At 46.2% G+C, this 14,270-nt stretch overlaps 1 protein-coding gene across 4 annotated transcripts in view; it reads right to left on the bottom strand.

The window, feature by feature from the left end:
* HECW1 (HECT, C2 and WW domain containing E3 ubiquitin protein ligase 1) overlaps positions 1–14,270 on the bottom strand; it is a 95,507-nt gene that overhangs the window by 42,918 nt on the left and 38,319 nt on the right. For 3 of the 4 annotated variants that reach the window (XM_074199232.1, XM_074199233.1, XM_074199236.1), the window contains 5 exons: positions 12,494–12,595; positions 7,965–8,115; positions 5,044–5,207; positions 3,810–3,931; positions 1,212–1,397 (listed from right to left, as the gene is read on the bottom strand). In XM_074199232.1, the coding sequence (XP_074055333.1) occupies positions 1,212–1,397; positions 3,810–3,931; positions 5,044–5,207; positions 7,965–8,115; positions 12,494–12,595 (725 nt within the window). The remainder of the gene's footprint in view (positions 1–1,211; positions 1,398–3,809; positions 3,932–5,043; positions 5,208–7,964; positions 8,116–12,493; positions 12,596–14,270) is intronic. The other variant, XM_074199235.1, reaches the window with a different exon arrangement.

The raw sequence follows: 14,270 nt of genomic DNA, 5'->3' as shown, positions 1-14,270 counted from the left end.
TTGCTCAAATTAAAGGTGGGGAAGGAGACCCTCTCATATAATTGGGTTCAGAGAAATGACTTATTAACAGGGATCAAGAAAAAAGTTTATCATGGTCATCAAAACCTTCCTCTTTGGAGTGGATCCTGCCTTCAGAGGATCATGCCTACAGAATATCAATGTCTGACTGCTTTCTTCCAGTGACTGATCCCCAGAGTCTGAGTGTCCATACCAGCCTGGAGAAAGGGAGGTCACTTTGGATGACTACTCTTAGGAAGGAGGGAAGGTCCAGAGGAAAACATGATGGGCTTGGAGTCAGAGAGATCTGATTTTGGATCCTACCTCTGATGCCTGCTGGGTGACTCTGGTCAAATACTTTAACCTCTCTGAACCTCATCTGTCAAAAGAGAAGTTACCTTTTCCTTGGTGGTTGTGAGACTCAAATAAGAGCATGTCCAGAAGGGATTTTGAGAGGCCAATTATCATTTTCCTGCATGCTCCAGTGAACTTGTAACTGGAGGAAAGATCAGGGATTTGGGGAGTGGGAGCTCATGGGGCCCTCTTAAAACAAGGAGCTCTCAAAAAAGATCAGGGGCAGATGGATGGTACAGTGGGTAGGGTACTGAACCTGGAATCAGGAAGACCTGAGTTCAAATCCATCTTCAGACAATGATTAGCTCTGTGACATTGTCTGAGTCATTTCACCCTATTTGCCTCAGTTTCCTTATCTATAAAATGAGCTGGAGAAGGAAATGACAAATCACTCCAGTAACTTTGCCATGAAAACCCCAAATGCAGTCACATAGAGTCAGACATGATTGAAAATGATCGGAAAAGATCAAGGGTCTAAGCTTTCCTCTCTCCATCCATTAGGTTTTCAAAGCAAGATACTTGTTATTTGGGCTCAGGAAGGCAAATTCTAATAAGCAAAGCCCCGAATAAGCCCTGGGGCTAGGGCTCCATCTCCTGAGGTCCTTCTAAGAGGAAGACCTGAGTAAATAAGTATTCAGATAATTGGGGAATGGACTGTCTGGGATGTGACTGTATCTGGGACTGGGATTTCACTCCTCCAGCGCAGAGCAAAGGGAAATTGGACCATGAACCCCTGTGACCCCACACAGTTCTGAGGTGCCCACTCTCTTCTCACCTCCTTCTCCCTAATCCCCAGCAGAGGTTGCCAGCCAGTAATGCCAGTGGTTAGGCCACCATGACCTGGGCTCTCTCCCACTCACCTTGCCCTGCTGGTCAGTTTTGATTTCCCAGCCTCGAGGTAACTCCAGGCGGGTGTCTGCAAACATGTTGATGAAGTTTACCAGGTCTCGGTTGTGCTGGTAGCGTTCAAAGTTGCGAGCATCTCGGCGGACCTTCAAGATCATGTGCTTCAGGCAGGTGCTGTTGGTGAAGGTGCGGTAGGCACTCTGGGGGGCAGGGAGAAAAGAGACTCTGTGGAGAAGCCCTCTCAGCATCCCATGCCCTCCCTGAATGAGCACCTAGATTTGGAGCTGGAAGGAAGCTAAGAGGACCTTCCCTTCATCTTACAGATGAGGAAACTGAGGTCCTTAGACAAGGCCAGCCAGATAGCAAAGGGCCAAAGGCTTCAGATCTGATGCTCTCTACCAGCTTTCCCCATCAGGGAAAAGAAGAGACAAGGGGCTGAACCAAGACCTTGCTTTCACAGTAAGATGAGAGTGCAGAGATGGGGAGATAGAGCCTAAGGCCTAGGTTCATACAAAAGGGAGAATTTATTTCCAAAGTGCTTTGGATTTCTCAAAAGAAAATGCAGGAAATGAATACACAAATATTCTTGATTTACTTTAGTACTCCACTGGATCTCCGACCTCCTCAGTGGAAGACAAAAACTGCAGCCCATTCCTCCTGACCATCCCATCGTGGGGAGGCTCCCCCATGTCCTCCAGAAGCTCCTTTCAGAGTCTCCTGGTTCATCTCCAATTCTCTTGACATCCTGAGGGTAACCCTTGACTATTTGAATGCATTTGAATTATCCTTAAATATTAGTAGAGCAAAGATTGTCAAGAAAATTCTGCTTCCCAGGGGCCTCCTTTGAGGCACAGTGCTTCTGTGCCATTCCCCAGGGCTTAGCCAGAAGAATACAAGCCATGGCTCCTTGTGACTTGTGTTCTGGCTCAGTGACAGGTGGGTTCCAATATGTTGATTCAGGGCCCCTTGGCTATGCTCAGGGAAGACTTTATCCTGCTGGACCACAGGGGATTTCTTCCTGAATATTCCTGGGACTTTAGAGTTTGGAGGCTCTCGCCCCATACAAGATTGTGCTGTCCAATTTAAGTCACTAAGCATCATTGGGTGCCTATGTGTCCAGGAGAACAAACAGGAGACAATGCTTCCATTCACCAGTAAACCTTGCGGCTCTTGGGTGACTGATACCTAGCCAGGGTGTTGGGTGTCAATAAACAACAAATGAGCACCTACTATAGGGGAGGCCCCTGCTAGGGACATGATATTATATAGCTCTCTTCACAACAGTTCTGAGAGGGTAGTTACCCTCCCCTAGCTGATGAGGAATCTGAGGTTAAGAAAAGTTAAGTGACTTGTCCAAGATCACCCAGCCAATAAATGCCTAAGACTGGATTTGAACCTTGGTCTTCCCAAATACTGCTTTGCTACTCTCAGAGAGAAAGAGACATGGCATCCACCTATCTTTCCTTGCCTCATCCCTCTGATGCTCAAGGAAAGGGAAAATATCTCACAAAGAAGCCTTTCTAGGGGTGGGAAAGGGACCATTCTGACCAGGCCTCCTGGAGACAGCCTCTTCTTGTTGGGGAAGCCTTGGGGTCATTGCAAAGCTCCCCTTTGGGACTGGTTTTTCTAGGCAGGCCCTTTCTTTAAAAAAAAGTTAAGTCTCTGAGGCAAGACATAAACTCAGGTCTTTCTGCTTCCAAATGTGTGTCCCTTTCTGCCTGAGAGTTACCTGGAGAGAGCTGCTGACATCATTTTATAAAGCTCAAGTCTTCGTTTGCACATTCTCCAGTAAACAGCTCCTGGGAATGTCCCAAGGGACTGGTGGAGTGTATAAAGAACAGCTTTAAGGAGCTATTTGCAGTTCAGGGCAGTGCCAATCACCATTGCCAGGGGTACCAGCATCTTCTTTGAAAATGAAAGGTAAGGGGCAGCTAGGTGGCACAGTGGATAAAGCACCGGCCCTGGAGTCAGGAGTACCTGGGTTCAAATCCGGCCTCAGACACTTAATAATTACCTAGCTGTGTGGCCTTGAGCAAGTCACTTAACCCCATTTGCCTTGAAAAAACCTAAAAAAAATCTAAAAAAAAAAGAAAAGAAAATGAAAGGTAACCCACATGGGCTGATGGTCAAAAATGCCAACACTTTCTGATGCTGGCCTTTCCCAGAGGTCAAATGGTCTCTCCCTTCCCTGACCAACCTCTCCTCTCCATTTGGGGTCACCATGAGCTCCCCTCTCTTGGCCTGAGGGAGGGGATCCCATTACTCTTGGAGCCAGCTTGCTCCGTGTTTGCTCAACTAGGTGCACAGCCTCTCAAACATGCCTCTAACTGGCCTGAACCCAGTCTTGTCTTTGCTGCTCAGAGCAAAATCGGACATGAGGTCTCAAGGACATAATGTTCTTTCCACATGGTCTCACGGCTTTGTATGACAATGACTCCAAAGACCCTCCCTACCCCACGTCATTTTTAGACTGCTTTCCCTCCATCACAGGAGGCAGTCAGAGAGGAAAGTGAAGACAATGAGCAGTCATCTCTGCTTGCCCAAGATGAAGAGGAACTAGCCCTGAGCAAGTGACAACTCCTTGGCCCTCCCTGGGCTCTCGGGACACTCACATAGTTGGCGTGCAGAACAGTGAAGAACTCAGGGTTGGTGAGGAACTTGACAGCCGGAGACTGAAGCAGCAACGTGATTTTCTGAGAGTTCCCAGGGGAAAGGGCCCCTTCTCTCCCCAGCTCTGGAAGAAGGAGAACAAAGCCACTAAACCCATTTGGAAAGCAGACTTGGCCTGCTAAGTCATGCCCAGCAACCAGAGAGGCAACAAGCCACACAATCGGGGCCTAGCCAGCGATTTCATGGATATATCCTTAAGGTAGCAGCTCTCCACCTTGGTCTTGGAGCTGAATCAGCATTTCTTAGTTTTCTGCCTTCCTGACTCCCACCTAAGGGCAGAAGGATGGCCCAGGGTCTCTGTCTTCCTACCTCCTTCAGTCAGTGTGCTTTTTCCCCCGTTTTTATCAGACTCTTTTATAGGATTTTATTTTTGTCTGTCTCTGGAGCTGACTAGCTTTTATGCAGAAGGTGGGCAGGGAAGCAAGGAAAACAGGGCTACCTGGGACTTGTGCTGAGGTCTGGGAGGTGACTCCTTGGATCCACCCTCCCTCCTCTCTCTCTCTCTCTCTCTCTCTCTCTCTCTCTCTCTCTCTCTCTCTCTCTGTCTCTGTCTCTCTGTCTCTCTCTCTCTCTCTCTCTCTCTCTCTCTCCCTCCCTTCCTCCCAGATGCCTCATACAGAGCCACCCAGAAAGTGTGTCAGAGACTGACAAGCTTGGGTCTTCCAACTCTGAGGCCCTCTCCACCAAACGTGCTTCTCTACCTCTTTCAGAGGGAGGCAGTGGGACACGGTCTAAAGAGTGCTGACTTAGCAGTTAAATGATTTGGGTTCAAATCGCAGTTCTACTATTTTCTTCTTACGTGACACTGGAAGAGCTCCTTGTCCTTCTTGTACCTCCCCTGTGACATGGGAAGATTGGACCAGACAGACTCTGCAGCCCTTTCCTCTCCAAGGCCCAGGACGCTTTGACCACAGATTTATAATGTGGACACTGTCCCCAGGTACAGTTAACAGAGGATGCTCAAGCCTTCTGAGACTGGCTCCCCAAGACTGTGGTTATGTGTGTACAAAACCAGAGTTCCCAAACCTCCTGCCTTCAGAACGAGAAGGAGCAGGGGTGACCATCCTTCTCCCTCCCTCTGGAACCACTGCTTGGAGCCTCCTTTCTGAGAGCCAAGCCACCAGCCCTATGTCCATAGACCAGAGCCCCAGAGACCATTTCAGATTCCTCGGTCACCTAAGTTTGACTGAGAAGAATCTGCCTCCGAGTCACTTCCCCCTCCTCCACCTCCACTGCCGCCACCTCCATCGCCTGCTGGGATGGCCTGCTCAGGGCCTGCTGGACCACCAGAGTCCTCTTCGGAGCGTTCTGTGGCGATCGTGCGTTGGATATTCTGGTACCTTTGTGGTGAAAAATGGAAAGACTGGGTCAGATGTGGGGTCATAGCTTGTTTGTCCTGATGCCGCAGTGGGCAGAAGCGCCATCTTGGTGGTTCCATTCTGTCTGGCCCTCCCTCCGACCAGGGCCAGCCCTTTGGTCGGCACACAGGCTCCTCAGAACTAGACGGCTTCACTGATTGACTGGAATCTCAGCAATTTCTAAATCAAGTAGCAAAACAAAACGTTGGGAGCCATTTGACCATTTCTGCTGGGCATGAGAAAGAATTTTCCAGTAGTTTTAGGATGAGTTTTGTTACCATTATGAGGGATTAAGCCCCAGCTGGGGACTATGGGATACCAAAAGGACACCCAGCCCAGGCCTGCCCTCCAGCAACTTAAGTTCTCCTCTGGGGTGGGGCACCAGGAGCCCCCAGAGAATTGAGCATGGACTGGGCAGAGCATGTGAGGGGGCAGAGAGGAAGAAGCACTATGGTACTCTTGAAATACCTGAGGAGGGGAGAGGCTGAGTCAGCTGGGGGGGTAGTAGTAGTGGAGTCATAGAAACCCCAAATCTTAGAGCTAGGGGCACTTTCAAGAGGTGTCCAGCTTTTTCCAAACAATTCCTCATGTAAACTATGCACCAGTGGCTGTGTGCCCTCTGCCAGGACCCCCCCCCCCAATTAAAGGATCTCACTTCCTTCCAGGGTTGCTCTACCTACTCTGCACTTGCTCTCATCTCAGGGAAGTTTTCCAGGACATCAAAGCTGACGTCTCTTAGCGCCCCTCCTCTTTCCTCCCCCCACCCCACCCCTGGTGGTGCTTCTCCTGGTTCTATCAAGTAGATCCAGACTAATCGTCCTCTCATGGGCAGTCCTCCATGTCCCTGGGGGCCTCCTCAGCCTTCTCTTCTCTGGCCTCAGCATCCACACCTCGCTTAAAGGATTCTCCTAAAGCAAGGGTGGGGAACTGGATTGGCCTTATTGGTCGGGGGCTACCGAGGCAACTGCAGCCAGGACTTGAAATTCAGTAAATCTTGGAGTTTTTTAGAGGTGAATTGATTAAAAGTTTGATCACCTATAGCCAGCAAATTTTATTATAAATATCCAAATTGACCTTGACAGAAAAAAAGTTCCCCTTCCTTGCCCTAAGGGCTAAACTCAAAGTTTTGGGCTCTCTCCAGTGTGACCAAAGAGAAGTCTAAACTCTCCTCTGTTAAGAGATTCCTGGTAAAGGTGGCACCGAAGTTAGTCTTAAGGATGTGCAAGTGTGTGTGTGTGTGTGTGTGTGTGTGTGTGTGTGTGTGTTCATAGGAATTAATAAACATCTTTCTAGTAAGTTTGAAAATGCAATTGATAATCAAGCTGCCCCCTGCCCCCCAGGCTCCCTTTCTAGCCTTCCAGAAGTCCCACTTCCTAGAGGGTTCTCCCCTAGTAGTCCCCATGAAGACTGGCACTTCTTAGTTCCTGAGATGAGATGTGAGCCTGTGCAGACCTGGGTCTGCCCTGGGACCATATCCTCCTGCTACACAAATAGGAAGGATCTGAGGCCTGGGCTGCTTAGGAACCTATTCAGTAACTGGCAGACCCATGGGAAGCCACAGGGTACACCAGCACTGGGATGCAGGGTCTCTGCTTCCAGAATCAATCCCCCTTCTGGCACTTGCTGTGTCCCTAGGGGCAGACCACTCAATGGCTCTGTGCCTCAGTTACCTTATCTGTAAAACAGATAAGAAACTACCTAGTACCTCTTGTTCTTTTAGGGCTATACAGAGGCTTAAATGGGGTAATACCTGTAAAGGACTCTAAAACTTAAGAGCGATTTAGATATATCTGTTTTATGTTTTTATTATCATCATCATCACCACCATCACTATCATCACCATCATCATCACCATCATCATCATCATCAGATAGCTGAAGCAATATAACTAAAGGAGTGAACCTCCCCCTGGCATTTGGGGGGTCCCCTTTAGTCTCTCGCCCCCCCCCACTTTGCACAGCGACTGACACATAGTTAGGAGTTTTGACTTGATTTGATTGATCAGTTGATCAACTGATTATCCAACATTGTCCCTCAATGAGCGACAGGGCTGGTCCTAGAGCACAGAGGTTTAGTCCCTTGCTCAGGGAATGATTTTTGAGAAGAGGAGGGATGTGATCTGACTTCCAAACAAGTAAGATTAGCCTGGAAGGAGGAGCTCCAAAGTTCAAGGAGAGGAGAGAAGTAAGGACAGGTGGGGCAGAGGAAATGAGAGATAATGGTATTATTTGGGCAGTGGGAATAGAGAGGATATCAGACAGGCCCCTCTGCTCATATGCCATAGGGGCTTGGAGGTGACCAGGCTTTTCAAAGCTAGGCCAGTCTTGGAGCATGGGTGCTGTCAGGTCCTGGCCAGTTGGAGAAGCTTCAAGAAGAGTTCTGAGGAGTGATCATAGGGTGACTGTCCAAGGACTGGTCAGGGTAAGTCTGGAGAGCCTGATTACTGGTAGACAATAGGGGGATGATTTAAGAACCAGAACAACTTTTAGACCATTTTGTAAATCACACAAACAGCCTGGACTTGGGCAAATGATTCACAATTCCATTAAGAGCAGATTTCCTGAAGAGAAGCCTAAATCTTAATTTTGGATCCTTCTCCCCCTCCCCTTTCAAAGCCATCACTTTCCGGGTGACCAAAGGCCCCCATGTGACTTTCAATCCTTTTCAAAGGCCCCTGAGTTTGTGAGAAGTCAGCAAGGAGAGGGGTGGGTGCAACCATGGCTTTCTTCTGGCACTAACCGTCTATTGAGCTGCTCCATCTGCTGAATAGATCCTGATCGACGAATCCCATCAGGAGTGGCTGCTGTCGTGGGCCGCTGCCACGTGGTTGTTCGGTTGACATGATCCACGTAAAAGACCCTTCCATGGCTGTCGATACGAGCTTCCCAGTCTGATGTTTAATGAAAACAAAAATAAAGAAAATGAGTAAGGATTCTGAGGACTTCCCACCAACCTATGGGTTCCAGACTGAATTTGCTATATGCACCTGTTCCCACGGGTGTACTGTCCTAACTTAGATCAGAGAATGTGGGCTCATCTAGCAAGGGTACCTTATTACCTGACCAGCTAGATGCCTGGAATTGTCATGGGTCCACTAGTTATAAGGAACTGTGTCTTCAGCCTTTGCCCTAAGCTCTTAGAGATGACTTCTGGGGACTTTTGGCTCAATTCAGTGTCCAAGGTTTTATAAGGGAGCTCAGACTTGCATAATTTGTATAAACAATACCATGATAGAGCAAAGACCTGGCCAGATGTGCCATTATTCTGGGTTATCTAGTATAGTTCAGCCGAGTTTCCAGGACAGAGGTTCTTAACTTGGATCTGTGAATTTTTTAAATGATTATATCATTAAAATTTCCTTTACAATCCAGAATATTTTATTTTGGTTATTTAACATTATGGTTCTGAGAAGGAAGTGGTCCATAGTCACCAAGCTGATTTCCCAAGGGGTCCGGGAATCAAAACCAAACCAAACTTCATGAACACTCGTTTGCGTTGTTGAACATTTGAAAGGGGAGAGGTGAACATACGACCAAAGGGGACAATTCTGCAAAGTGAGGCATGAACCATATGAGACGTGGTTTATTGCCTCCAGATTTGACCCACCTGAAACAGTTACTTGACTCTGAGTAAAAACACAGAGTGCTGACTATGAGGGTTACACATTTAAGTCTTGATTGAGAAGGACCTGGTTATAATCCACTTTCCAAGGGCTGGCTAAGCCATTTGGACTAGAACTGGAACCAGTCAGGCGGGAAGAGATCTTCTTTGCTAAATCAGCCGGATGCTCTTGGGGTGTCTAGAGGAATGAAATCTCGATGTTCTCATGATAAAAAGCAATCCAGATGTTTTATTGAAAATGGCCAAAAGACCATTTAACAATGTTAGACTTCATCAATCCGAGTGGAAGTTGGAATGGACAGGTGTCCAACTATTCCCTACTAAGAGTTCTGCATCCACTGTACAGGAGGACAGGGAAGGCAGCTCCTGTAGGACTGTTCTGGAAAAAGTCCACCCAATCACTGGCAAATCTAGACACACATCCCATCCATTGGCTGTTGCTTAGGGGACAAAGTACCCATCGCAGTCACTAGAGGGAGACCAGCTCAAAAGATTAAATCCTTAATCCAAAACTAAAACTATTGCTCCACAAGTAGACCATAGGTCGTAGTAACATGATCTGGAGGCTTTCTGACCTCGGGGATTCATGTTGCTGAGCATTCCTGCTGCCTACACAGCCAGACGCTGGTATTATAAACATGGTAGAGGCCAAGGGCATTATGAGACAAATTCTTCTAGAAATGTATTAGGTCCAGGGATGGATAAAGCAATAAATGAAGAGAGCAGAGAAGCAAATAGCCATGGTGTTGGGAGGGAGAACAGGCACAGGTCACTGTGCTGGAACATTCCAGAGGGACAGAACAAAGGTAGCATCACTGTTATACACAATTTAACTTAATAGTTGACCCAAGTTCATGGCTTGGTGTCACAAGTTAAGTTACACATCAATGGAGATGTGGTCCAGTGATGGGCTGACCCCTTCACACTTCATGTAAACCCAAATACCAACAAATACCACATTGAATTTCATCATTCAACAAAAAAATTCAGAATCTGAGGTTTATATTTTCTTTTACATTTTTTGGTATTTTAGTTTAAATGGAATGTTGGATAGTGTCCAACATTATCCAGAAGATCATTGGTGACCATTAACCATAGCATACATACTTGTGTTTGCAAGGGTGTTGATCAGGTCACACTAATACTGAATTTTGAGTCTCAGAGAAGGGACAATGTGGCATGTTAGAAAATGTGTTGGATTTTCAAGTCAAAAGACCCAGGTTTAGCATCATCACCATTAACTCCATGTCAATTTTTCCTATGTAATATTATTTATTAATGATAAAGTTTTAGAGATATGTGTGGAAAATTGTTTTGCAGTCTCTTCTTTTAATGTGCTTCTTAGAAGATCAGAGATGGTTGGGTATTGGGAAAATGGTCTAAGGCTATGCCAGGTCATTATTGTCTTCCTCTATCATGATGGTAAAACTGGTGACATAAAAGGAACTGGGGAACAAAAATAAAGATATCTTTCTGGTGGAGAGTATCTTCAGGGTGGAGAGTCCTCTGACTTTGGGTGTGATGTAAGGTCACTATTTTGCATGGTCCCTCTGTGTCCAGTTCACTGCATCTTAGCAACAATTCAACAGTCCTCCATTTCTTGAGTTGAATATCTATGTTCTGAGATACAGAGGTATGAAGTATGAGTGGAGCATCTGGTCTTAGACCTTCTGTAAGGGGGAAATGATGCTGAAGTCTCTTAAGTAACTATCATCTGGTTAGAATGAAATGGCCCCTTTGTTATTTGGGATTGTCTAAGAGATGCTAAATATGTATTGAGGAATGATCATTTTCAGCAATGGTTGATAGTGCTCTATCCATTGGGAAACAATTTAAAAACATCTATTTCCCAAATATTCTTAGAAAATAGAAAGGGATATTCTGCTCTATTGTTGTTTGTCCTTTGTCCTTTTTTGTTTTTTGCAAGACAGTGGGGTTAAGTGACTTGCCCAAGGTCACAAAGCTAGGTTGTCCTTTGTTCTTGAAGAAGACCAGGACACCAGGGAGATGGTGCTATAGTAAGCACATGAATGGATTTGAGTGAGGGGGCTGTGCTAATCCACCAACCTCACTTTCTTCTCCAGAACCATCTGGGTCCAGTTGCCAGATATGAATCAGAACAACTGGAGATGGTCCTGGATACAAGACAATCAGGGTTTAGTGACTTGCCAAAGGTCACACAGTTAGTATCAAGTGTCTGAGGCCAAATTTGAACTCAGGTCCTCCGGACTTCAGGGTTGGTGCTCTATCCATGTGCAACCTAGCTGCCCATTCCACTGTGTAACTGATATTTTTATGTGTGAGTACCATTGTCAGTGTGTGACTAGAGGCAAGAGGAAAAGAGAAGGAAAGAAGAGGGGAGAGGAGAGAAGAGAAAAGGAGGAGAAAGGAGGAGAGGGAAAGTGGAAGGGGAAGGAAGAGAAGGGGAAAGGGAAGAAGGGCAGAAGCAGACAGGGAGGGCACAGAAGGGCACAGGATTTAAAGAAATAATCAGGGTTTTTTTACAGGTAGTGAAAAATATAGAGTACTTCTTTTTAGGTAAATCCTAAGTTGGATTCTCTTGGGGGATTGGAATTTACTTGTATTGCTTTCTATTTGGGGTATAGTCCTAAACCAATGATTAAGTGACAAATCCTGAATCCAGTGCCATTGGTTCAGGGCCATGATTCTTGGCTAAAAAGAATACTATTTATAGGGTTGTGTTGGGAGGTTTTAATTGATAAACCATATCCTGAAAAGGAAATATAATTTGTTGTTTGATAGGCAGAAAAGCTGGACCATTCAAGAGCAAGGTAAGCGATTCCTTTTTTTTCCGGCAAAGTGATGGGGTTAAGTGACTTGCCCAAGGTCACACAGTTAGGTAATTATTCAGTGTCTGAGGCCGGATTTGAACTATCCATCTCACTGTCCTGGGTTCCATTGTACTGATAGATGGATAGTCTTCATCACCAAAACCATCATGGGGTTAGATGGGCACAGGAGGCAAGAATGGAAACAAACAATGATAGGCAAGTCCATTCTTTACATCTTAGAGGACCCATTTTTAAATAATTAGACAACTGAATATGAAAATTGGCAGAGATTGGGAAAATAACCTGAACCCAAAATTAGTCCCTGGAGATTTGCCACCAAAGGAGTCATTTTATCTGCTCCATTCCTGTTACCTCAGGACAAACATAACTTCTGTCTGGCCAGGAAGAACTCACTTCACCTAGGAATGTCTAACAAACCCCAAGACTGGTATAGCCAATGCCAGTGCCTGCAAATGACGACTTCCAGAAGAGTAGACTGTGGCGTCCTACTGTAAGGGTAAGGATGCCATTCCTCTACCAGAGCACAAAGGGCAGCCTTTGCCTCCAAGGACAGACTTTCCCTTCCATAGCAGTGGCTCCTTGGGTTTGAGGACTCCCAGGATTTGGGGGAGACTTCCTAGTTTCACCAGGCTTTTGAGGTTTTAGGCAATACTCTGTCCCAGTTTTCAGTGGTAGCGAGGACCACAAGTCCCCAATTAATCCCCTGTGATCACACAATGGAAACCTTATTCTTTGGAAGCTGGGCTTGAGCAGGGTTGGTTCAGAAAGGACACACTAACCTGTTTGAACTTGACAGGAAGGGTTCAGAAATCAATGTTAAAAATGAAGGCTTACTTGGTGGAAGAGGCTCATCGATAGTAGGGTAGTGATGGTGGTCAGGCCTCAGGGAGGGAAGCAGGCCGACTGGCTGAGAGTTTTGGAGTAAAGGGCAATCACCTACGGATAAGATAGTCAAGATATTCAGATCACGCATTGCTGTTTCAAGTCATTCAAAAGCACCTCTGTCAGGTAAACCACTAGGGTGAGACTGGAGGTCCTATGCCCATGGTGCTTTGCCATGGTAACCCACATTCATGTGGCAGGGAACAAGGAAAAGGATGAACCCAAAGGCTTGTAATCAACCACTCAAATCAAAACATAGAATCAGACACGCTTCCCTTTAGGGATTATATTGGGGTGATTTCTCTTAAAGGGAAAAAGGCTCAGGAGGAGGTAAGAGAATATTAGCAGAGCCTGCTGGGAGTCAAACTGTCACATTGGGGTCAAGCAAGGTATGTTTTGAAGTCATATTTGGTGTTTCCATAGACACACCTCCGGCTTTGGATGGGTAGCATCTGAGAGCTATGACCTGTGTCTATTATTCGGGATTTGGTTTTTCATTATGAACTTCTCAGATGAAGTCAATCTAAGATGGGGCCAGTGGGCTGGCTTGCCAAGAACCTGAGGTTCAATGACCAAGGAGTGGAGACAGAAGCCCAGGGCATTGTATGAAATAGGAACTGGACTCTGGACTGTTCTTAGGATGGAAACAGGTAAACGAGGCTGCTTTGGCACAGGGAGGGTGAGGAAGGCAAGAGACAAGGGGAGACAGAAGACAGGAAGGAACTGGATACAACAAAATGTATTGAATGAGGAGTAAAAGGACAGAAACCCTGAGAGAGATTAAAAATTCTTCATATACTCTATTCATTCCCCAAGTGAAGATGTCAGACTCCTGCCAGGCTAGACTTCCAAATAGCCTCAGTGAAGCACTGGGGGATACTTCATCCCTTTTCATCATACTATGATGCCTACTGAAGAATTTCTGGGAGGCCCAGGCCATTTGGAGGGCCTGAGGCACAGACATGGAGGGGGCCATCTAAGACTGTCACTGTATTGCTCTCATCAGACTTGATCCTTCCTGACTCAAGTCTATAGTTCATAGTCTGACAATACAGAGCCAGGTGGGTGGATTTCTTTCTTTCCCTCTCCTCAGAAAACTTTTGTAAATAAGGGTGGGGGAAGGAGAACTGGGGAGAGGGGAGTGAATTCTGTTATCACATTTCTCCAAAATGAGAGAAGCTGAGTTTTGTGAGAAAACTCTGTGAGTTCCCAGGTTGTCCCTAGGAAGAGCTACAGATTACTGGCCCATCCTAACCAATCACTCTGCTCCGTGGTCAGGTATGAAATGAGCAGGATGGCGGATAAGCTGCTATCACCTCTTCCATTCTATTGGCTCATGTGCAAACACCAAACCTGAACAATGGGCAGACCAATGCACATCTCTCATGGGAATCAGGAGACCTATATTAAGTATTAATGGAATAAAGTTGTTTCTTTGGGAAATTCTGTTGTGCTCCTCTTTCCTTCAGGGGCAGGGAGGGAGGGATGTTTCTTGGAGTCTTTCTCAATGTTTTCCTGTTAGAATATCCCAAAGGGACAGGGACAATGATCTTGGGTCCAGTGGTAGGGTTTAGAAGGTTTGTGCTTTGTTTTGTTATGATTTGTTTTAAAATCTTCCCTCCTTTCTAATTCTGTCTACCATAAAAGTCAAAGATGATTAACTAAGCAGTTGAAACAATGTCCCTTGCTTAGGAGTAGTGGTGATGGGGAATGGAATGGATTTTAATGG

This window comes from Macrotis lagotis, chromosome 8, assembly GCF_037893015.1.
Source record: "Macrotis lagotis isolate mMagLag1 chromosome 8, bilby.v1.9.chrom.fasta, whole genome shotgun sequence".
NCBI classification, from domain to species: domain Eukaryota; kingdom Metazoa; phylum Chordata; class Mammalia; order Peramelemorphia; family Peramelidae; genus Macrotis; species Macrotis lagotis.
The sequence above is the reverse complement of the archived record's forward strand: the minus strand, read 5'-3'. Positions and strand labels throughout refer to the sequence as shown.